The 23,877-nt window shown below is 36.9% G+C and overlaps 2 protein-coding genes and 1 long non-coding RNA gene across 3 annotated transcripts in view; 1 reads left to right on the top strand and 2 right to left on the bottom strand.

The window, feature by feature from the left end:
* Window positions 1–305: 305 nt before the first annotated feature.
* Window positions 306–5,035, bottom strand: LOC148313150 (nuclear receptor binding SET domain protein-like). The gene is made up of 5 exons (XM_088267623.1): window positions 4,666–5,035; window positions 4,319–4,500; window positions 3,113–3,230; window positions 1,122–1,346; window positions 306–867 (listed from the first exon to the last, which is right to left on the bottom strand). Exons 2-5 carry the CDS (start codon window positions 4,493–4,495, stop codon window positions 767–769), a joined length of 621 nt encoding a protein of 206 aa, XP_088123749.1. The 5' UTR covers window positions 4,496–4,500; window positions 4,666–5,035; the 3' UTR covers window positions 306–766.
* Window positions 5,036–7,248: 2,213 nt separating this feature from the next.
* LOC148313148 (uncharacterized) overlaps window positions 7,249–23,877 on the bottom strand; it is a 55,107-nt gene continuing 38,478 nt past the window's right edge. The window contains exon 3 of the long non-coding RNA XR_015838290.1: window positions 7,249–8,614. This is a non-coding gene — a long non-coding RNA (uncharacterized LOC148313148). The remainder of the gene's footprint in view (window positions 8,615–23,877) is intronic.
* Window positions 9,964–22,735, top strand: LOC148313149 (UDP-N-acetylglucosamine--peptide N-acetylglucosaminyltransferase 110 kDa subunit-like). The gene is made up of 8 exons (XM_088267601.1): window positions 9,964–10,091; window positions 11,713–11,874; window positions 18,550–18,953; window positions 20,183–21,411; window positions 21,494–21,785; window positions 21,867–22,047; window positions 22,138–22,242; window positions 22,322–22,735. Coding segments are annotated over exons 1-8 (2,580 nt in total). The 5' UTR covers window positions 9,964–10,089; the 3' UTR covers window positions 22,527–22,735.

Here is a 23,877-nt window from a genome sequence, read left to right as displayed (position 1 = left end):
CAAAATTAAAAGTTCATAAGACAAATCGTTATTTTTTGCTCACGAACTAACATAATTATAATTATTCACACCCCGACCCGGGAATTTATCATTGACTTTCTTATTTGAGCAATAAAAAATAAAAATCAAACTTCAACAAATCAATTAACTTGCGTTCCCTAATTCATTATTAACCTTCTTATTATTAACTATATGGGTTTAGTTAATATTAAGTAATAAAATTTCAGGACCTTTTATTATACAATAGGGATTAATAAAAAACTGGAATAATGATACAAAATTATATAGGCAAGGATATAAAGAAGTTAAACATTACATGAACATTTATTATCAACTAACATATTTAACCAATTAAATAAAATAGCCTTCAAGAAATCAATAAAATTAAATAAACTTTAACAAATCAATAAACTATATATATTTAAATTAATTAGTTAATAGGTAGTAATAAAAATTCTGGACATTTATTATACAATAAGCGTTGACTCTGGCCGATATCTGTACCCGACGGATTCTCCAGTTCTTTGGACACGTTGCACGTGGAAACGAGGATAGCCTGGAACGACTAGTTGCGATCGGTAGCCTGGAGGGAAAGAGAGGGAGAGGAAGATCCCCACACGATGGACCGATCAAATTAAGGCAGCAGCAGGCACCTCAGTGGTTGGAGCGCTACGTGCAGCGCAGTCAAGGGATAACTGGAGAAGAGTCATTGCTTCTGCAAGGGTCACAACCCTCAGCAATGAGGATTAAGACGGAGAAGAAGCGTTCAATCTTCGAAAGCATCGGTCTTCCTCTCCAGTCTTCTGGCTTCATAGAAAGCCTGCAGCAGGCGGCCAGCCGGCTTCTTGACCCGATAGAAATGATGTTCTGAAATAATGAAAGTAAATTAATTAGGAATAGCATCCGGATCGCATAATTTCTTGTTTGATTTACCATTCGAATGTTGATAACTAATTTTGGTGTACCTACCTTACCGTATGAACAATTTCTATTTGATTCTACTTTTAGATATTATATCGAGATTCAAACTCTGATTGTTTAAATTTAGAAATGGAACTAAGCGATTTTTACAAGTCAACTGTGCACTTTACACTTAATGCGGTCTCGACAATCTTTATTACCTCTTGTGAAAATGCACATCAGCCTCGGGTCAGCCCAAGCGTACAGCGCCTCCTGAAAGAAAATCACCACTTGGTGGCGCTCGGAGGGCCGCCTTCCCAGCACCGCAGGCTTGAGCTCCAGGGGCAGTAAGTAGGCTGGCCACCACCTGTAGAACGGCATTGCATACCACACGATGCTTCCGAACGGTATCAGGCAGCCTTCGCTGCATTGCCGACAGGGTACGTCTGCAAACATTTGTCTCTGTCAACTTTGTCAATTCATAACTCTGTAGAATTTAAGAATCTGCGACTGTGAATAGAAAAATACGGTTCCATGACGACCGCGCAAAACACAAATACTCACTTTACAACTGTCCGCATTTCAAGTGTTCGGCAATGAAACTCAAATGCCAATTACGAACAAACAAATTTACTATCAACATTTCTGTCATAACAGCGGTGAATCGAATACTCCCGACAAAAACAATTCAAGTTAAAAGTGATCATGAAATCTTGAAAAGAGTGTTAATATAAAGCCCTGTTGTGTGTTCCTACTTCTAATTTTCTGTTTTTTTTCAATTATTCAACTTTTAATCTGAATCAAATTTCTGCAGATGCCTCTATAGTAATAGATTTAAGCGCTAGCCAAGCTCACAATCGAGTAAATGTTTTTTAATAATTTCCAATAGATACCGCTAAATTGTAAAGTGTTTAAAAATAAAATTGACTTAAATAAATAATAATAATCTCAACCCGAGCATCTTCAGAAACAAAATTTTTCGAGTGTATGGACAAAAAATTTCTAGAATTTAAAAAGGATGAAGAAAAATTGATCAAAAAAATTAGTAACAAAATGAAAAAATTCTAAAAAATGAGTTGACCCAAATGAGAAAATCAATTGAATTCTTCTCAAAAAATATCGATGACTGATACAAGCGAGAAATAAAAATGGAATGAATCCAAACTGAAAGAGACCCAAAAAGAAGTTAGAGATCTAAAAACTATGCTAAATAAAATGGAACAAAAGTCACTAGAAACGACAATAGAAATTCGAGGATTATCAAAAGTAAAAAAAAAATAAAACTCCAAATCTGCGGTCAAGTTATTACTGAATAAACTTGATTGCAGCGATATTACGAGTGACAATAATTTTATAAACATCTATTCAAACCCCGCCATGAAAACTGTAACTGTGAAATTCAACACAAAGGCGAAAGAAAGTGTGATGACTCAAAAAAAATTAAGGGGAATTTTTCTCCAAAAGATATAAACATTTCTGCATCCTTGGAAAAGATATATACTAGTGAAAAATTAACGACCACCAACAAGCACCCTCTTTGGTTAGCAAAAACCACCAAACCCCTTGCTTATAAATATGTCTGGACAAAGAATGGGAATGTCCGGATGAGGAAAACTTCAGACTCGCCCATTCTATATATTGAGGACCAACAAATAAAAATATATTTAAAATTAACTATCAAACATTAACTGATTCACTACAATATGAAACGTAGAATTCTGTGTTTTTACATAATGATCCTAACCTTTCTCTCAACATTTTTTTACGAAATATTTACTTATAACACATTTGAGAACAGTAGCCAACTAATACTTGGATATCCCGTGAACTAATAATTAATAACCCACACACAGGCTACGCCTTTGTGGGATCTTCTTTTGTACTATATTTTTTTTTTTTTATATCGTTCAATGCAAAAGAATTTAAAACAATTAAAAAATCAAAACTGTTTTAACAAAGCAAGTATCGGCTGCGTCGTATTTTTATTTTATTTTTTTAATTCTGGTCATAAACAAAGTGCCAATTTTACGCAAAAGAGGATGATTTATTGAATTACTTCCCTCGTGTGAACGGGATCCAAACATACAAACAACACACAAGTGTAGAAAGAGATCACTCGAGCCCTGGGATGCTCAGTCTTCCACCTTCTTTCATGTAAAAAAAAGTAGATGTTTCATCTCAAGTTCAGAAACCATAATAATGTTATATTTACCAACTGTATAAGGGCAGTCCTCGTGGTAGGATCCAGAACAGTCCGGACACGCAATTAAGTTTCCCCGCTGTCCGCACTCTAGGCACCAGGGTATGTTTCTTTTGTTGCGTCGTTCCTTCTATAACAGAAAATTTAACAAAATCCAGAATATTTTATTAAAATTAAACACTCTAATGAGTTTTATTTATATATACGACTACTCAAATTCTTGTAAACTCGGGTCAAATTCTCGGAAACTCAAAATCAAAAGTAAACATACTAGATAGAAGCGGTATTTATGAAATTTCTTGCGGTGACTGCGATGAAAAATATGCCGACTAAACTGCGAGCCAGACTCGCGCAAAGGCACTCATTTTTCATAGCTCCAAAACGGTTTGATTCATTCCACAAAGAATATACTCATATTTGTATGTAGCACATACTTATTGTTGACTGTTTTAATTTTCCTTTTTCGTTTTCTGTTCAAATCAAATTTTCGTAGTTTATATTAGCACTTTTAATTTATTAATATTTTTGATAGCCATAGTATTCTTTCAGTAGGTACCCTTTATTATAACCTAAAATAAAATGTATACCCTTTGTGGGATCTCTTTTTGTATTAACATCATCAAATCATCATGAAAACCTTATCTGTACCCCAATGGTGCATAGGGAACTGCATCATATAAAGTTTTTATCTTGATCGATAACACGTGAAGGAAAGGTGGTCAGCCCTCCGCTTCAGGTACCAGTCCAGGGTAATATTGAATAAATATTAGAGAGAAAAAAATCACTTATATTTTTTGGCCCCCCCCCCTGGGAATCGAACCCGGGACCTCCAGAATGGTAACCGAGCGTGCTGACCATTACACTACGTAGGCGGACATAATATTTTTGGAATTGTAATTATATTATATTGTAAATGGAAGAAAAAAAATATATATGTATATATATATATATATATATATATATATATATATATATATATATATATATATATATATATATATATATATATATATATTTATATAAAAACGCCTGCCTCCCAAGTCCGTACACCAGAAAGATGTTCGTAAGAGACGTCATCTTGACATTATTTTGCCATTTACTCTTTATGAACTGATGATTTACGCATCAAATTACTTTTTGTATGTATATTGTAAAATAAATATTGACAATACTTCGTTGCGATTTTATCAACAAAATAATGAAAAATCCATCACCTACCTTCGTTATTGCCGCCCCCTCATATTTCGTCTTTACCACTAGCTGCTCTTCGGGCAGGCTGAGGGTGAAGTTTCTTGCCAGTATTTCTTTCGTCTTTTCGAATAAGTCAGTAAATAACTGACATCGATCATTGCACGAGTCGCCCTCTACATGGTTCAGGTTCACGCAGTTGACCATTTTAACTTAAACAAAACAAAGTAGAATTATCTGTCATGAAAACAGTTTTACAACTTGTTCTCATTCGGTAAAGAACGGGCATATTATAAAACGAACTGTGCACCGATTCCTTACTTATAATACCATACTTAAATCGCAGTTTACAGAATTATATTACAAATTATAATTACCTTTCGTTTGCAAACCAAAATACTGCTGCTTCAGCGCTCGCGATCAAACCAAAGACTAAATCATTTATCTATGTAAATGATCTATTTTTCCAAAGACTATATACATTTATCCATATCAATTTTTTTTCCGGGGCTGTCAGATTGAATTCTTCTTTTTGAAGATCCTAAGAATCCGATAGAATTAATATATACAAACAGACGAAAACAAATACCTACCTTTTTAAAATTAAATGTATTATTTTTTTCGTAAAATATTTAATTCCGGTGAAATCAATGGACACATTTTGAACAAAAAATTTTCGTAACGTATATTAGGTTTTTTAAAGAAAATAGTGGATTTTTGTGCCGGGCACATTAAATCCTCGATTTGGTCCCGTTTTTCAATATTCGATCAATTAAAATTTATAGCCATAGTATTGTAGAGAAAAATAAACATGTTTTAGGTCAAACCCTTAAAAGATTGTTCTAGTTTTCGCGAACAGGTGTTCCTTAGGACCCTAGAAGTCTTGCCTCGAAAGTTACAATTCCTCGGGAGTCCGCTAACCCTCCCCAGTCTGCCTCCTTAATGTGTCACCCATCGTGTTTTCTTTTTTAATTTCCACAAAAACAATTATATCTAACAAAAAGGTGCGAGACAAAAGTTATTTCACTTTGATGGTTAACTTTACTTTACTTTCACAAAGAGGTTTTGATAAACGTGTAACTACATTACTTACTTACATTGCTTATAAAAGTAATAGAAAGCATGTCTATCTGTACCTCTAGGATTAAGAAATGTTTGATAGGGTTGTTTTAATAGCTTAGGTTTGCTTGGCATTCCTCCATAGACTTTTTCGTAGGTTCAAAGGGTGAGTACAGAGCGCGGGAGGTTGGCCAGTCGGTGCGGGTAGTTTCCTAATAGGGCCCGGGTCCCCAGTAGGGTTACTAACTTTCCTGCCGCTGTCACTTTGGCTATTAGAACATGGTGCTGGATTGTACACACTGATTTACATGCCCCCTAAAGGTGAGGACTGACCGGAGTCATTTCGTCGAAACGTAACACGTTACGGTGTGACATACTTATCAAATATTTCCCTTCTCTTTACACAATTTGGCTATTTTATTGACTACTCGATTTAACTATCCAGAATAAATATTTTAGTACTGAGAATCTAAGACACTCATACTTAAGGACTGCTGTTTATTGGTAAGTCTGTACTAAATCATGATCCGACGGTGCAATTTGGCCTGTAAACTGTCATTCTGCACGCTGCTTCCTTTGCTGGTGAAGGGCCGACGAAGATTTCCTTCTGTATGGGCGCTCTCATAACCTTTAAGTGTTTGTTAATACAAATACATGGTATCAAATCTGACATCGCTTAGCCGTTGTTTTCACATGCCCTATGGCAAATTGTTTTACGTCTGCAGCTCATTTGCTATTTACATTGTGAAAATAAATCGGTACCATTTTTAAATACACTTTTTTTGATTAGGAGTGAAAATATTAGTACCTACGTACTACTGGTACTACTACTATTAGGAGATTTTGACATACTCCAGGCAGAGAAGACGTAATGTCACTCCCGTAAGTCCTGAAATAAACTCCATCTAATCCATATATGCCCTCCGGTAACGCAGCCTTTTTAATTGGCTAGATTTTTAGGTTCTGATTGATCTCAAGTTGATGCCAAGTCTTCATTGACCGTTCATTCTGCTCTCGCGTTCACATTTTCCAAATATATGTATGTAATTCCTCAATCATTCTCTCACTAGCACACTAGCACACTAGCACACGTCTATACCAGCTTAAGCTATTTCAATTATATCTAGTTCAGCCTTTATTGTTTTCTTACATCTTCATTTTTAATTGTCATTCAACGACTTCCCGCACATTTGTCTGAGAGGGCGCTTTTCACTCTGCTTTCATTCTTCTTTTGCTAATTCCACGTTTCGCTTCCATACACGAGTGTCGGTACTAGTACTCCATTGTGAACCGCCAGTTTGGCTTTAGAGGTCATATTTTTATTTGCAATCACTTCATTCAACACATCATTTATTCTATTCACTGCATTCACCCTTTTCTCAATACTTTTATCCGCTTTTCTGTCCCTCGAGAACATGCTTCCATGGTATAAAATTTCTTGCACTCGTTTCTGGCATCGGAATGTACTTTTTTCTTAACACACTAAGGAAGGGTGTTCGCTGGCGACGGGAATTGATAAGTATGCACATTAAGACCTCAACAAAGAGATTGATACACATAATATTCATGTCAAAACATTAATTCCTTCCATATGTTATTCCTTCATATCTGACTTTGAAATGCGTAGAATGTTAAAATACCCTTCCCATCCTTAGTGTATTAATTGACTTTTGAACAAAAAATGTTGAGGTTTTAAACTTTTTTCACATTAAATTTTGGCCGATATTCAATTTATTTAAATATAATATTCAGCAATAAATATCTTTTACGCTGTATTAATAGTTTTGTTTAATATTTTGTTCAATAAACAAAACGAAACTTATTAATTAATATATATTTGTCTACATCCGTGATGTAGTGGTCAGCGCGCTTAGCTACCGTACTGGAGGTTCCGGGTTCGATCTGGGGGGGGGGGGGTCAAATAAATATAAGTGATTTCTTTACTCTAATATTTATTCAGTATTACCCTGTACTGTTACCTGAAGCTAAGGGTTGATCACCTTCGAGATAACGCTGCGTTTGTATGATGCAGTACCCTATGCAACATCGGGTGCGGATAAGGATTTGAAAAAGAACATGCAGATAGTAATAAGGGCACACTGTTTAAAGTAGAATTAAAAATGAAACATGTTTATAACCCAACTTTGTATTGTTTGAATCTTATTGGGAGGTATTACATAAACCCAAGAGGTTGGCGTGAATGACAACAGAGTGAACATATAAGTTGGCATACAAATATTCAACAGGCAAAATACATAAAACTAGAAGATAAGACAAAACGTGGTCTAGAGAGGCAAAGGAATTGCCATCCATATATATTTTGATGTGGGTATAAAGGTGAAAATAAAATAGTTTCCTACAGCTGATAAAGTGTTGATGCAATGAGAACCATTGGCGCTGATTTGTTAAAGAGAGAAATGCACATCTAATATCACTAAATATAGTTTTTTAAAGAAAAATCAATGGAGCTAAAACTGTAAATGAAGAGATTATTTGAATCGTTATGGGTAACTATTTTTAGAATTTCCATTCAACGGTTACAATTTGCAACATGGGTTCATTTCATAATATTAATATCCAATTTGTTGTGTTAGGGGACCATATGTAATATAGAGTGGAAACTTACTTAACTAACCATCATGCTGCTTTCAAGATACATTCCAATAATACAAAATCAACAATCTTTTTCAACAACCATAATTTTGGATTTGACAACATTCGTTGGTGAAAAAACACTTACCTTGCACACGTTTGTCTTCTTTGCTATCAACAAGATGAACAGCATCGACAGCGTACAAAAGGCAACACACAGTCAAATTGTTCATTCTAGTTCCAACGTTTAAACCTTTCAGTTCTTCTATGCGATTATTTGTGCATATATCAAACAGCCGAGGCGGACATTACACACCTCGTGAGATGTTAAACCAGGATGAAAGCAGACATCATCGTTTAAACTTACTCAAGTAACTGATTTCATTTTGCCGATAGTAATTGGTATAACTAGGCTTTACAATGGTTTCGTATGCATAGAATGAATCTGCAGGTTTCAGAAGATCTTTGGGTTATCCTCAATATGATTACCGTGTTTTATTTCAAATCGAGTGTGCTGCCATAAACTTATTTTGTAATATATGGGATTAATTATCAACGTATTGTTCTTGTGCTGTGCAATTTCAACTGATAATTATATTAGTTTATTCCCATTATGCTGCGACATATCGTCGCTCTCAAGTTCTTGCTGGTACATAGTCCTGACAGCGTAAGGATCTATAAAGAAAAACAATGTTTTATAAAGAAATATGTTACTTCCTGTACATTCAAATAGTATCGATCAAACTTTATGGAGCCTCGACTCGTATGTGTATCGTGCATACAAGTACTAGTACATAATGACAGGTAGAACAGTAAATTGTTTACTAAATTAAGAGTAAACTTTTTTATACCGATGAAAATGGTGACATTGTCATCGTTGGTGTAGTACGAACTTGAATCATATGAATAGCAAATAAGATACCCTATCTCTCTTCATGGGACTTGCCAAGATCGCAAAAGCTTGGCGGTTAAACTTCGCTTCTGTGTTAAGATATGACCCCTTACATTAATAAATTAATATGAAAAATCAGGTAGCATTCTTATTGAAATGTATTATGTAGAGAAATAAGGGATATATTATATGAAGGTTTAAACTTTAGATATTTTTATAAAACGAAAAACGTGCGTTCGCATACCTTCATCAAATTTCCGTCATCTAACGTTTTATGACATCATATGGTTTATAGAGCTGTAATAGTAGAAGTGTGGATTGTTTGTTTACCACTACACTACCTATTTGTGTTATAAGCTACTACTTGTGTTATACAAATATGAAGGGAGGTTGGACCGTAGACATCATCAAATAGAGCCGCCAATAATTTAGCAATATTAAAACAAGACCATCGTTCCTGTGACGTCATTCATTGCCAACTTACGAAAATAACGTTTTTCGAAGGCGGATTTTCCAAAAGAAAACGATGAATGAACAAATTGATTATATTGGCTGTTTTAAACACTTCACGAGTCTAATACAATCCTTTGTACAGAATGTAGCGGCGATTGCGGTATGTAAAAAAAGAGAAAAGCGGGGAAAAGGAGAGGTAGAAATGTCGAGAAAAATACTACAGGAAGCAACAGAAAGAAAACCAAAAAGATACGAAAGAATAAACCTTCTGATGAGGACATGTCTGATGATGACCCAACTCTAGTTTTTACTGACAAAGAAGATAGTGGACAGTGATCCAATTTTGTTTTTTTGAGAATCCAAATTACTTAATGTATACCAATGATAAACAAAAGTCCGAGTCGATACTGTTATTATGAATGATTACTAGTAGTTACTGTTAAAAATGCTATTACTGATTATTGTGATCTCATATCGTCCCCGTATCATCCGACGTAATTAGGAGCCCAAAATATATTGTAACAATTGCTACTTTTTTGTCAAAACTGTTTTTGTAAAAATAGTAACTATTTAAATGAATAAAGGAATGTTCGACCTAAACTTTGACGTTTTATTTATTATTTTTTGTTTATATTTTACAAAATAGGGACGTCATTTGGCGACTTTACGTAGCAGCTGGCACGAGCCGAGAATAGCCAAACTGTTGCAGGTGCAGGCGACACAAGATTAGCCATCTCTTATTGCCTTCAGTACAGGCTTCTGGTTCCAGCAAAATGGCTTATATTTTTGACTTGAAGGTTTAAAAATGTAACTCTTACCATTTATTAGTAGTTTGGTACACATATGGCATTTTGTATGGAATTTAGCAGGCAGCTTTATTAATGTGAACTTGAGCTACATGAAAGCGCTACAATCGTCTTTACACAGATCTTTATGATTATTATCTCTTTACTCTTCCGTCAGACTGTCATCTTAGTTAGTCTGTGCTGTCATCGACGAGTTTTATGCATATTATATGAGTTATTATTGAAAAAATGAAGATTTGAATAAGTTTTCTTACGTATTCATACGTCATAATGAGTTCGGAAACGGCCGAATCAATTTATAATGGAAAGGTGAGCGCTTTAAATTTTATTTAAAAAAAAGACATGATACTATGTACTGCCGATTTAAAAATATCGCAAACTGTTAATTTACATAAAAGGAAGTTTAATCGGACAGTTTACAAAACGCGTTGGATTGCCGGTTGCTCTCATCTTGTTGGTATTGCGTGCTTTTTCTAACGATAAATATTATATTTGAACAAAAAAGAACTTTTCTAATGGTAAATATTATGTTTGAACAAAAAAAGAATCTAATTGACTTATTAACTGAGATAGCTGATAATCCTCGGCAATGGGAAGGCGATACAAATTTGTCGGTGGAATCGTTTTATAATTGTTTGAAATATTTTAATTTAAATTTGTCTTAGAAAGTATTTTACGTAATATTTGAAAAAACCGTTAGCAAAAATCGCAAATCGACGTGGGTTACCGCAGCAATAAGATAAAAGAATTTCATAACTGGTCGAGTACTGATTTTCAATCGCAATTAGATAAAATATTATATCGTTGCATCGCAAAACAATTCTGCCCCTCGCTTGAGACGAAATGTTTAGTGGAAAAATCAACTTCATTTTTATGAATTGCTCAACAACAAGCTCTACGAAAGATATAAACTGAATTTTCCAAATGACCAATTTCAATCTTCGGAACAATCATTCAAAAATCAATCAACATGCCTGTACTCTTCTTGCGAATGGATGGATTTTAATGTATTTCAGCTTTGAGATTTTATTTTTTTTTTGCGTTAATATTTTTTTAAATCCCATCTTCTTTCCACAAAATTGATGCAAATAGCCGAACCCGTAAAAAATAGAACTAAGATATTGATTACGTTTATTCCAACACATTTTCCAATTTTATGCTTTAAACGCAAAGCTACATGTATACTTTACACGAATGAAACTCTAATTTTGACGTAAATTTGTGTACAAGTGAAGAAATTTTGGACTTTCTAGGTTCATAAGTATCTATTAATTGTTCCTAGAAGTGATAATACCGTGACTCAAACCTAGGTTTAATTATTTTGAGCTAAGTGCTGAATGGGAATTTTTGTACTTAATTAGTCATTCTATGCATGACATTATATTGGCGATGGCACTTATCGGTGGTGGTTGATATCTGAGAAACATTTGGTGGACATTTTCTTTATTTCAAGGTGATGGCTATACCTCAGAAAAGTTACATTTGTGCATATTTTTACAATACATTGTTTATCTGTATAATAGTTTCTGCGTGCTCACTGTACTCACTGTACTCACTGCACTGGGAATGGTATGAAGTGAAGAAATTATAGGTATAAGTACAGTGTATTCTTGTAATTATAGGTATATAATGTATCTGACAACGAGGAGGAGCAATGGAATCAACCAATCTCAACTGCTGCCACCGAGGACATCCTGCTCAAACGGAGAGAGATTGGGGAGCTCTCTTGCCCGTTGTTTCCGGCAGGTGTTGAAGAAGAGGAAGAAACAGACAAACTCGGAAAGGTTTGTCAAGAAGCCAGCAGCCAATTTGACCCTGCAAGCCTCGGTGGACTCGTCTAAATCAGAGTGCGACTAAGAAATAAATAAAAATTTAAGTTCACAAAGAACTTGCTCGTGGAACGAATTTTCGATGGAATTTTAGACAAATTCAAAAATTTTGCAATTACAGCGGCCGATTATGGTCCAGTATTCGTCGAGTCGCAATATAATTTCCTCTTAATGAAGGTAACTTTTTTTTCTTAAAACACCGGTTTTGCATGATGTACGAATGTGGAAGGGGTGAAAAATGCGCGCAAAGACAGAGTGGTGTGGCGTTCTTCTCTCTCTGCCCACGGCTAGTCGGTTAGTTTGTCATAGACGTTCAAATGAGGTTTAATCCGTCGGAACCTCAACCGAGTGCAATTCTACCGCGAACGACCAAGATGTCAAATCCAAACGGCTAGCGCGTTATCTTTCTTCTTCTTCTTAATGAGCCCTCTGACCTCCACTGCTGGATATAGGCCTCTTCCCCTTCTTTCCTCCGGTCGGTTGCTGCTTGCAGCCAGTTTTTACCCCCCACCATCTCTTTTGGGGTCTTGCTCATTTGTTCTCCCGAGGTCTCCATCGTAGAATTATTGGGAAGCGTGGATCTTTCCGCGGATCGCAGTGTGCACTCGAGCTTCTCCGCATTCTCTATAGTCTCTAGTGCATATGCATATGTGTTCACTGGCAGTATGCAGGATTCGTACACTTTCCTTTTTAGACAAGTCGGAATCTCCTTATTTTGCAGAATCTGTTTGAGTTTTCCGAAAGCCGCCCTACTCGGCCCTATTCTTCTCGACAGCTCCGCCGTTTGGTTCTTCTTGCCCAGTTTTATCTTTTGTCCAAGATATATGTACTCGTCTACTATTTGTAGGATTTCATTATTGACAGAGATGATCTGGTATTCGGAAGTTCGTATTTAATTATTATTTATTCTAGAGGCCTCGTGCGATTCTTAATTTATCATTAGGCTTAGTTAATCGATGCTTTCATTTATAGCTAATATATCATCAGCTGTCAAGCAGTCGAGGTGATTCAGATATGTGCCATCTATCTTCAGCCCCTCGCTATCCCAGTTGAGGGTTATAAATACATCTTCCAGGGCTAAAGTGAATAGCTTTGGTGAAATTGTGTCGCATGGTCGCACACCTTTTTGTATATTTATTTTTTTAAATTTTAGTGTTTTCATCAATTAAAACAGTCAAAGTTGCATTATCAAATATACAATTTATTGATTGCATACATATCTAGAGTCTATTCTTGCATTTTGGAGTGCCTCGACGATTGCCCACTTTTCAACTGAATCAAACGCTCTTTGCTAACAAGAAAAGCTATTCACTTGTTGTTTTCTGTAATAGCATTTGTTTAATAATACTTTTATGGTTTCCCCCAGCTTAAGCATATCACTTGTTAAAAGATCTTCACTTGAAGCTTTGTCATGTTTCATTTGTTTTAGAGCAATTTTCTATTTCGTTTATTTCAACTTTTGGCAAATCTTTTGTTCTGTATGTATTTTTTGTTTTCCGACTTTCATATTTTTATTACTTCCCATCGTTCCTTTCATGAGCTCTCTATTATATCTTCTAATGCCTTTTCTTATCTCATTCCTGATAATTTAGTTCAAGAGTCTATACTGTTTTGAATCCCTATCGAGAGTTTTGCGTTCTTCGAGTAACTGGAGAGTGTCATTTGATATTAAAGTCACCGGTTATAATAACTAGCTTTGCTTTTTCAGATTTTTTAGCTTTGGCAATATCTTCGTAAAGTTGCTCCACTTCTTCATCTTCAGAGGCACTTGTAGGAGAATATGCTTGGATGATTTGTATAGTAAATATTCCATTTAGTTTAATTAAGACATATGCTATTCATTTTTTTTAGCGCGTTTAGCGAGTTATGCCAAGTCATAATTTTAATTCAGTGGTTGCCATAATCAGTAAGCGACCGGCTGCGCGAGGGGCCAGACGTGTCTCCGCACACACGAATTTTTTTTTTAGAATACATATTGGAGTTTGTTTTTTTGTGGATATTTATTGAAAAATGAGAACATTTTTTTAAGCCTCCACTCGTTTACCAGTGATTTTGGTTAAATGTTACGTGGATTTAAAGAAAATTAAGTTGCGGGCCGTCTTAATCGATTTCTCAGTAATGAATTTATACCCTTTTCTGTTTTTTACTTTTAAAAAAATATTTAATATTTATTTTAATTTAATTTTTTTTTAATAAGACTTAATTTCTAATCACTTATCTATGGCAGGTCTCTCCAGTACGCCATTACTACGATAAATTTCCTACTGCACGGTTGACTATTTCAAAGTTGATACTAACATGGACCCCAAGGATGTTCAAGTATTGTAAATGGTTTTTTTTTAATATTTTATAGTCTTTCACTGGCTGAATTAAGTTTTTTTTTATTAAGTAATGCGGTTTTGTTCGAAATATTCCATCTCAATGACATTGTCAAAAATGCATATTTTCTAAATCGATTATCGATGTTCGATCCTTGTAGATAGATGGATCATTCATTGTAAATGCTTTTTTATTCTCTTTCACTGTCTGAATTACGTTTTTTTTTTTAAATGCGTTTTTTTTCGAAATATTTCATATGAATGACATTTTGATGTTATTGTCACAACTTTATAGATTCTTTATGGATTCTTTTTAAAATGCACTTTATCCAACTTTATAATAGCCACAGATATGAAATACTATATTCTAATAAGAATAATAGTTTACTTTAATGAATTACGTTTTTTTTTTTTTAAATGCGTTTTTTTTCGAAATATTTCATATGAATGACATTTTGATGTTATTGTCACAACTTTATAGATTCTTTATGGATTCTTTTTCAAATGCACTTTATCTAACTTTATAATAGCCACAGATATGAAATACTATATTCTAATAAGAATAATATAATATGTCTCGCGTTTTGTCACATTTTCGTGTCATTTATAACCCTGACCATTTTGTTTTCCTAATGATGTATTTACTTTGCTCATTCCTTTTTTGTAACTTATTCGTAACCACCGGTGCATAAATCGCACATCTGAATTGATGCAGTATCATCTTGGTCGTTATGTAATTACAATGATTTTATGTAATCATGTTTTAACAATCAAGGTTCATAGTAAAAATAATTCTGACACTAAATTGATAATATTAATTTGAACAAAGCCACTGGTTTTTTTTACAACTTATTTTTAAAATGTTTACTCGAGTTAATTGTACGCTTGCATATTTTGACATCTCTACGTAGATGAAGCTGGTATATGTGATGATATTGATTTGTAGATTTGATTTAATTTATGTATTGAATGTTAAATCAAACACTGATTTTTTGAGTCTACTAAGTTGTATTTTACTGTTAAAAGGTCAATTTTTGTGACAGTTGTTCCGCCTAGTTATGGCATATTCAAACGAATCTGAAGATTAAACGGACTGACGGTCCATATATAGCTATACACTTCTGGGTACTCGGTTAACAGTTTTAACATGTGCAGCAATCATTTACGGGAGGGAGACGACTATAGTTAACGGGGCATGTAGGTACGTATACTTGTTTTCATTTTCAGGGAAAGGAACAATTCATAGACACGGTATTGTGAGACCATTTATGTTTTTTTATAGCTTATGACAAATGTTGATGATACTATGATACTATAGTGTCATTTGACTCCAATGCGTGACTCGAGTGTTCAACGGGTAATGGGACATGTAGGTTCATATGTATAATTAATTCTTTTTATTTCCTGGGAAGGGAAGAATCTATTGACGATGATTGCAATTGTGAGAGAATTAATGATTTAAAGCTAAAGACTTTGTTGGTAATATTATAAAAGGTTATTTTTATTTGATTCCAATATGTGACTGAAGTATTATCAGGGATTTATATAAACACAGATGTGTGTATTATTATTAACTGTTTTTAAGAATTTGCATATGCAGATGTAAATGTGGTTAAAAATTCTTTGTTTCTCAATTATGCATCATGAAAGCTTTTACATAAAGGGAAATGATGTACAATGACAGTATTATATAACAGTGGTGAAGATATTAGGCTGATTGGTTCATTAATAATTTTAAAATTAGGATTATGTACACACTTATCGACAACCCACCCACCTTTTTGTACTTTTATTATTTCAGTTCTAGTGTCGTCATCAATTTAAGCAGTCATAGTTACATTATCATGTATAAAATTGATCAATTGTACATATCCAGAAACTATTCTTGCATTTCGGAGTGCCTCGATAATTGTCAACTGAATCAAACGCTGTTTGATAATCAATAAAAGCTATTCACTTGTTGTTTTCTCTATGAGCAGTCTTAATGCCTGGATGTGCTCGAGCCAGCTCGTTCTACAGGTCGATGAGTATAACATTTTAGGGTTGAGCGTTTTGTTATGATCTTTGTTAGCAACTTGTACAGATGAGAAAGCAAACCAACGGGTCGACAATTTTCTAGATTGTCGCTGTATCCTTTTTTAAATAAAACTTTTACCTCAGCATTTTGCCAGCCACTAGGTATCCTGCCTCGTTCCGGACATTTGTCCGATAGTACTTTTATGGCTTCTATTAACTTCTTATTAGCTATTAGCTTCTATTTACCCCGTCTTCACCTAGAGCTTTGTTATTTTTCATTAATTTATTATATTTCATTTAGTAAATATTGCATTTAGTTTAATTAAGACGAATATAACTCTATTAATTTTTTAGCGAGTTGCGCCAAGTCATAATTAGTGGAACGGTTAGTCGGATTGATTTAGGTAAATTATTAGTTGTAACTTTAATTCAGTGGTTACCATAGTCAGTAAGCGACCGGTTGCGCGAGGGGCCAGACGTGTTTCGGCCCAATTTTTTTTTTTAGAATACCTTTGATATTTTTTTGGATATTTATTGAAAAAAAATTATCAATATTTTAAAACTCCTAACCTTCATTTTATGAAGCCTCCACTCGTTTACCAGTGATTTTGGTTAAATGGTACTTGGTTTTAAAGAAAATTAAGTTGCGGGCTATCGAATATCCCGCCTTTATAAATTTCTCATTAATGAATTTATACCCTTTTTTTATATTAAAAATTCAATGCGACTTCATTTCTAATCACTAATCTATGGTAGGTCTCTCCAGTACGCCATTATTACGAGAAATTTCCGACTGGACTGTCGACATATTGACATGGACATTTTTTTAAATATTGTCTTTCACTATCTGAATTAAGTTTTTTTTTATAATGCGTTTTGTTTCGAAATATTTCATATGAATGACATTTTGATGTTACTGTCAAAACTTTATAGATTCTTTTCAAAATGCACTTTTTCTAACTTTATAAATAGCCACAGATATGAAATACTATATTCTAATAAGAATAATAGATTTTGACTCGCGTTTTGTCACATTTTCGTGTCATTTATAACCCTGACCATTTTGTTTTCCTAATGATGTCTTTTCTTTGTTCATTCCTTTTTTGTCACTTATTCGTAACCACCGGTGCATAAAACGCACATCTAAATTGATGCAGTATCATCTTGGTCGTAATGTAATTTCAATAAGTTTATGTAATCATGTTTTAACGATCAAGGTTCGTAGTAAAAATAATTCTGACACTAAATCGGTAATATTAATTTGAACAAAGTCACAGTTTTTTTATTACAAGTTATTTTAAAAATTTGATCTTGAGTTAAATTGTACGTTTGCATTTTTTGACATCTCTTGATAATACTCAAGTCGCGTATTGGAGTCAAATAACAAAAACCTTTTATAATATAACCTAATAATTTTCTTTAGCTTTAAAACATTAATTCTCTCACAATTGTCATGTCAATAGATTCTTCCTTTCCCAGGAAATAAATAGAATTAATTATACATATGTACCTACATGTCACATTACCCGTTGAACACTCGAGTCACGCATTGGAGTCAAATGACACTATAGTATTATAGTATCATCGACATTTGTCTTAAGCTATAAAAACATTAATGGTCTCACAATACCTTGTCGATGAATTGTTCCTTTCCCTGAAAATGAATACAAGTATACGTACCTACGTGCCCCGTGAACTATTGTCTCCCTCCCGTAAATGATTACTGCACGTGTTAAAACTATTACCCGAGTACCTAGAAGCGTATAGCTATATAAAGTTCATTTAATCTTCACATTCGATTGAAAATGCCATATCTAGGCGAAACAATTGATTTTTTCATGTGCCTTTTTTTCTTAACAATAAAATACAACTTGGTAGACTCAAAACAACGAGTGTTTGATTTAACATTAAATACATAAATTATATTATGATATACTAACTAACCAGCCTATGAGAGGTCGCAAGCCCTGTAAATACCCAGACCTCCATATTCTTTCGTCAACTTTGTGCGAAATTTAAGAAATATTGGTATTTATCAAGTAAAACTTAAATTAAAAACGCCATATTCTTCTTCATCTATGTCGATATGTAAAAAAATGTAACAATAACTCCCGAGTGGAGAAAACTCAGATTTATACACCAATATTTGATTTTAAAATGATGCGGAATTTCAGAAACGGTAGTGCTTATCGAGTAAAAGTTAAATCGAAAGCTTTCTTAAAACTTAATTTAAATTCTTCTCCATCTATTGTATATTGAGATATCTATATGTCCTCAATAGGTGAGTTGTTTCCAGGAAGGTGTCGTCCCTTTGCCTGAGGGCTCTAGACTTCGACCCCGACAATGCGGCGCTGCACTGCGGGCTGGGCAACGCGTACTACGGGGAGGGGCTCACGGACCCGGCCATCGCCGCGTACCGGCGCGCCATCGAGCTGCAGCCCGACTTCCCGGACGCGCACTGCAACCTCGGCAACGCGCTCAGGCGGAAGGGGCAGTTCGGGGAGGCGGAGGACTGCTACAACGCGGCGCTGCGCCTGTGCCCCGCGCACCCCGGCTCGCTCCACATGCTCGCCACCACCAAGCGCGAGCAGGGCCTCCTCGGGCAGGCCGCGCGCCTCTACCTCGAGGCGCTGCGCGTGATGCCCGCGCCTTCCTCCGCCGTCGCGCACAACGGCCTGGCCCTCGTGCTGCAGCGGCGAGGTCGGTCAACCGAACTGAACTACTTTCCGACACCGATACACACTCCATACTCTACACTAATCTTTCCCGAACGTACCTACCCTAACGGGTCACCTTAGGCAAATTGCAAATTATTGTACATTTGCATATTGCATATTCGCAATATGGGTGTGATATCACCCGAGGGTGGCACGGAGGAGTGCTTCCGGACCGATCAGCGGTCAGGAGGCAGGGTGCTTCCTCTTTCGGCCTTCCTTATCCGAACGAGACCTCGCCTATACGAGGAGTAGATCAGTTTTTATCTCTCTCGTGTCAGTTCTCTCTTTGCTTTTTTATCCATCGGTGCTAATAAGGAATCACTTGTCCGCGAGAGAGTTTCACATAAAGCCACAACAAATCAAATAGGGGTCGCGGTATTAAAATGAATTTTCTCCCTCGTTTTCTTTGCGGAAGTGAGTGCCGTGAATCCCGAGGGGATGCCGTATCCTCGGATAGTTACGTTCATCTTTCGACAGGTTCTTAGTTCGATTCGTAAACTAAATTAAAATTAAAATTTCTAACATATATATTACATTGTATTGACGTAGTGTTATTTTTAACAGTAAACTTGTTAAATGTTAGACTTATTAATGTTGTTAAAATCCGATTTTTCATTTGTTTTTGAAATTCTGTTGATGCTGTTTTTGCAATTAGTCACTTTAACCTGAATCTGTTAAGTAAAATGTCGCCCATTTCACGGTGATACCTCAGATTCTGAAAATACAAAGGTTAAAAATGAATTTTGAGTGTATTTTGTTACAGAATCTGATTTATGTTTATTGTTTTATAAGTAATTTAAGAGAATTTTCACAGCGTGAAATATCTACAAAAACTCATACATCACACATTTTGCAAACAACCCGAACACTTTTTTATTGCGATATTTATTTCTCAACATTTTGTATTTCGTATATTTCTATCGATCGTTATTTTCTGCCCGGATATAAAATGGAGTATTTTTTTGGGCGTTTAAAAAGTAATATGTATTTTTCCTCTTCTTCGTCCAAAGTCGTCGGTCCTCGACCATATTTATCCCGATCAATTTAAAAGCATTATGCGCAATAGAATCATAACCGAATATCTCCAAACTCAAAATTGTCAGAGTAAAAGTTCTTTAAAAGAAAACCCCTAAGATTTGATGTACTTCAATTTGGACTTAATTTTATACCGCTTTGTAAGAAGCAATCTGTACAATTACTCTCCACTTGCAGGGAAGTTGGCCGAAGCCCTGGCCCATTTGGTGGAAGCGACCAAAATTCAGCCGTTGTTCCCGGATGCCTTTGTCAATGCGGGCAATATTCTGAAGGAGATGGGAAACGCAACCCAAGCATTCGATTGCTACACGACCGCCATCTTAATGAAGCCGACGCTTGCGGACGCTCACTGCAACCTCGCCAGCGTCCACAAGGGCTGGGGGAATATGCCCGAAGCCATCCGATCCTACCGGACCGCTCTCGAGCTGAAGCCCGACTTCCCCGACGCCTATTGCGATCTCGCCTACTGCTTGCAATATGTCGGCGACTGGAGCGACTACGACGCCCGCATGGGGAAGGTCGTCAGCATCGTGACCGAGCAGCTGCAGATGGGCAGCCTGCCGTCCGTCCACCCCCACCCCTCCGTGGTGTATCCCCTGCCCGACGAGTTGAGGAAGCTGATTGCGGTTCGGCACGCCAGCCTGTGCGAGAGAAAGGTGCGCATGCTGAACAAGCCCCCGTACGAGTTCAGCCGCGAGCTCGAGGGCAGGATCCGCATCGGCTACGTCAGCGCCTGCTTCCGAGACTGCTCCACATCCCATCTCATGCAATCCGTCCCCGGCATGCACGACCGATCCAAGTTTGAGATTTTCTGTTACGCTCTATTGCCCGACGATGGAACCAGTTTCAGGGCTAAAGTTGTCCGAGAGTGCGATAATTTCGTGGACCTCTCCGCGATCCCGTGCGACGGCAAGGCCGCCGATATGATCCACAACGACAAAATCCACATTTTGGTGAACCTGAACGGCCATACCGGAGGAGCGCGCAACGGCATCTTCGCGCTGCGTCCGGCACCGATCCAGGTGATGTGGCTGGGCTACCCGGGGACGAGCGGGGCCGACTATATGGACTACATCATCACGGACGCCGTAACCAGCCCCCAGGAGATGGCCGACCAGTACTCGGAGAAGCTGGCCTACATGCCGTACACCTTCTTCGTGGGCGACCACGAGCGCATGTTCCCGCACCTGCGCGAGAGGCTGCTCATAGCCGATAACGGTGACACCGTAGCCGTCATCAACGGGGCCGACCTCTCTCCTCTGGTGAAGAATAACGCTTCCGTGAAGGAAGTGCACCGAGAGTACCGAGCGGATAAGACTACGGTGCACATCTCCCACAAGGTGCTAACTCTCGATCCACCCACCATATCTGCCATGCTTCATATGGTCGCGCATAGGGAGACTCGGGTAATTACTTCTTATCTTATTTCAACACACAATTACCGTTAAATCGACCTATTAAATAAAAAATAACCCATTTGTTTCGCAGACTTCGGTCAACGGAGTGCGGGTGCAGAATGGGCTGGCCATCAAGCAAATCGACAACAAGGCGGCCCGTGGCGAGCAGGTCCCGCAGCATATTCAGTTTACCGGCCGGAATCAGTACCATCTGCCAGGCTCCAGCGTCGTGTTCTGCAACTTCGGCCGGCTGTGCTTCATCGATCCGAACACGCTGGCCATGTGGGTGCACATCCTGCTCCGCGTGCCCCGTTCGGTGCTCTGGCTAATACGCTACTCGTCCTGCGGTGAAATCAACGTTCGGCGCTCCGCCCAGGAACTGGGTAACTTCCTATCGACGCTCGCATAATACTATAATAATAGGGAAACGCCGCTCGGTGTTAAAGTTCGCGTTTCCTTCTCAGGACTCCACCCCGATCGCATAATATTCTCGGATTGGGCATCCAAGGAGGAGCACGTGCGGCGCGGGCAGCTGGCCGACATCTGCCTCGAGACTCCGCTGTGCAACGGCCGCGTTTCCAGCATGGACCTGCTCTGGGCCGGCACCCCAGTCGTCGCCCTGGCCGGAGAGACCCACGCTTCCAGGTACCCACTGCCTACTACCTACCTGACACTCTCGTTACATAGTTATGTTTGCGACACGACTCACTGAGATGTTTGCGAATGTGTTATTAGGGTTGTCGCCTCGCAGCTGTATGCTCTCGGCTGCCCGGAACTGATCGCCACGGACCACTGGCACTATCGGAACATCGCTCTCAAGTTGGGAAACGATAAAGAATAGTGAGTGACAATTATTTACGTATGTGGACTCCAGCGGGTCCTCGCACTATTGGAACACTAAGTCGGTTTTTGATTTCAGCTTGAAGGCGGTTCGAGCCAAGGTCTGGACCCAGAGAGTGCCGAGTCCGCTGTTTGACTGCGAGAAGTACACGCAGGAACTGGAGGAGCTGTACTCCACCATGTGGGACCGGTACGCGAAGAAGAAGAAGCCCGACCACCTCACCAATACTGTCGGCTTTTATTCTTATGAAGCAAATTTTCGTATATTTCTTTACAAATATTGAGAGTTAATTTTTTTTTCATATGACAATATAAAATGTGCCCATATTTATATTGCCCATTGCCGGAATCCCATTGCCGTTGTTGTGGACGCTTCAGTCCCAAATTGTTTGGTAAAGGAATTCCTCATTGTGAACCCAAGTGCCAATGAAGCCGCGAGCATTTACAGCTTCTTCCATAATTCAGTGTAACGATTGTCCTATTTCTGTGTATAAACCGGTTTGAATTTATTTTAGATTGTCTATATTTTTTATCTAATAAAAAAATGTGAAAATTTAATGTTGTTTTATTTCAAATTTTCCATTATAAACCCACCCTACGCATACATCTCGCCTCACTTTTAATATCATCACAATACTTGTTGAGGCATAATTATTTAGTTTTGTGCCGGAACATATCTCTCGTGTTGAGGGGGTCTTACTGTACATATATAATGAAAAATGCTCTTAATTTTTTTTCATTTAGGAGATAGTAACATCCAGATATTTCAACATTCATAGAAGAAGTTTATTGAGATGGGAATAAGTCTTATAACCTGTCATTAGTTATTACTTATACTTAAATGATTGAATAATTTCACATGCACGAAAAGGAAACTGTCCATGGCGAAAATTGTATTTACATTAATAAACTCAAAAGTCGTACATTTTTTGTTAATATTTAAAAGACGTATCTTATTGCATTCATCCGTGCCATGTTAATGATTTTCAATTATCACTGCCATGAAAAACGCTAAAATGACAGGAATAGATAATATTATCAAGATATTTGATTTGATTGATAATATCAAGGTCGGCAATAGTACATTTGGATATATTAAGGATTTCAAGATGAAGGCAAGGAATGAACCTTTTCCTTAGCTGGATTTACACTTTTAGATAAGAAATCTGCAAATAAGTTCAACACTATTACTAGGCTTATCATTCGGGTACATTAGAGAAGGGAAGTGTGGTTGCGAAAACAGGTTACCGATAGCAGGAGACAATTTTAAGAGCTCTCAATGTGCGAAATTCACTAGTGAATTTGATATCTTGTATTGTTTCTAATTTTTAATAATTTGAATTAATTCACTAGTACACCATTTTGGGTAACTGCTCAGTCTACGCACAGAAATAGGATACGCACATACATATTAATAGATTCTTGCAACACTAAATAAAAAATGTATATTGCTTGATTGATGTCATATTTTTCGATAACCCTCCGATCCCTCGAATACAGAAAGTTCCGAGTCATGGTAAAATCAGCTTTTTGAAAGTTTGGATATAAAGAGGAATCGTTGGAATTAGTGACTACTACTATGGTTACACTGAGTTACGCCCAGGAATAATGACGTGCCAATTATAATACGCTCGG

The sequence above is a fragment of the Brachycentrus maculatus genome, unplaced genomic scaffold, assembly GCF_059751285.1.
Source record: "Brachycentrus maculatus isolate JH-2025_06_01 unplaced genomic scaffold, ASM5975128v1 h1tg000018l, whole genome shotgun sequence".
Lineage (NCBI taxonomy): Eukaryota > Metazoa > Arthropoda > Insecta > Trichoptera > Brachycentridae > Brachycentrus > Brachycentrus maculatus.
The sequence above is the reverse complement of the archived record's forward strand: the minus strand, read 5'-3'. Positions and strand labels throughout refer to the sequence as shown.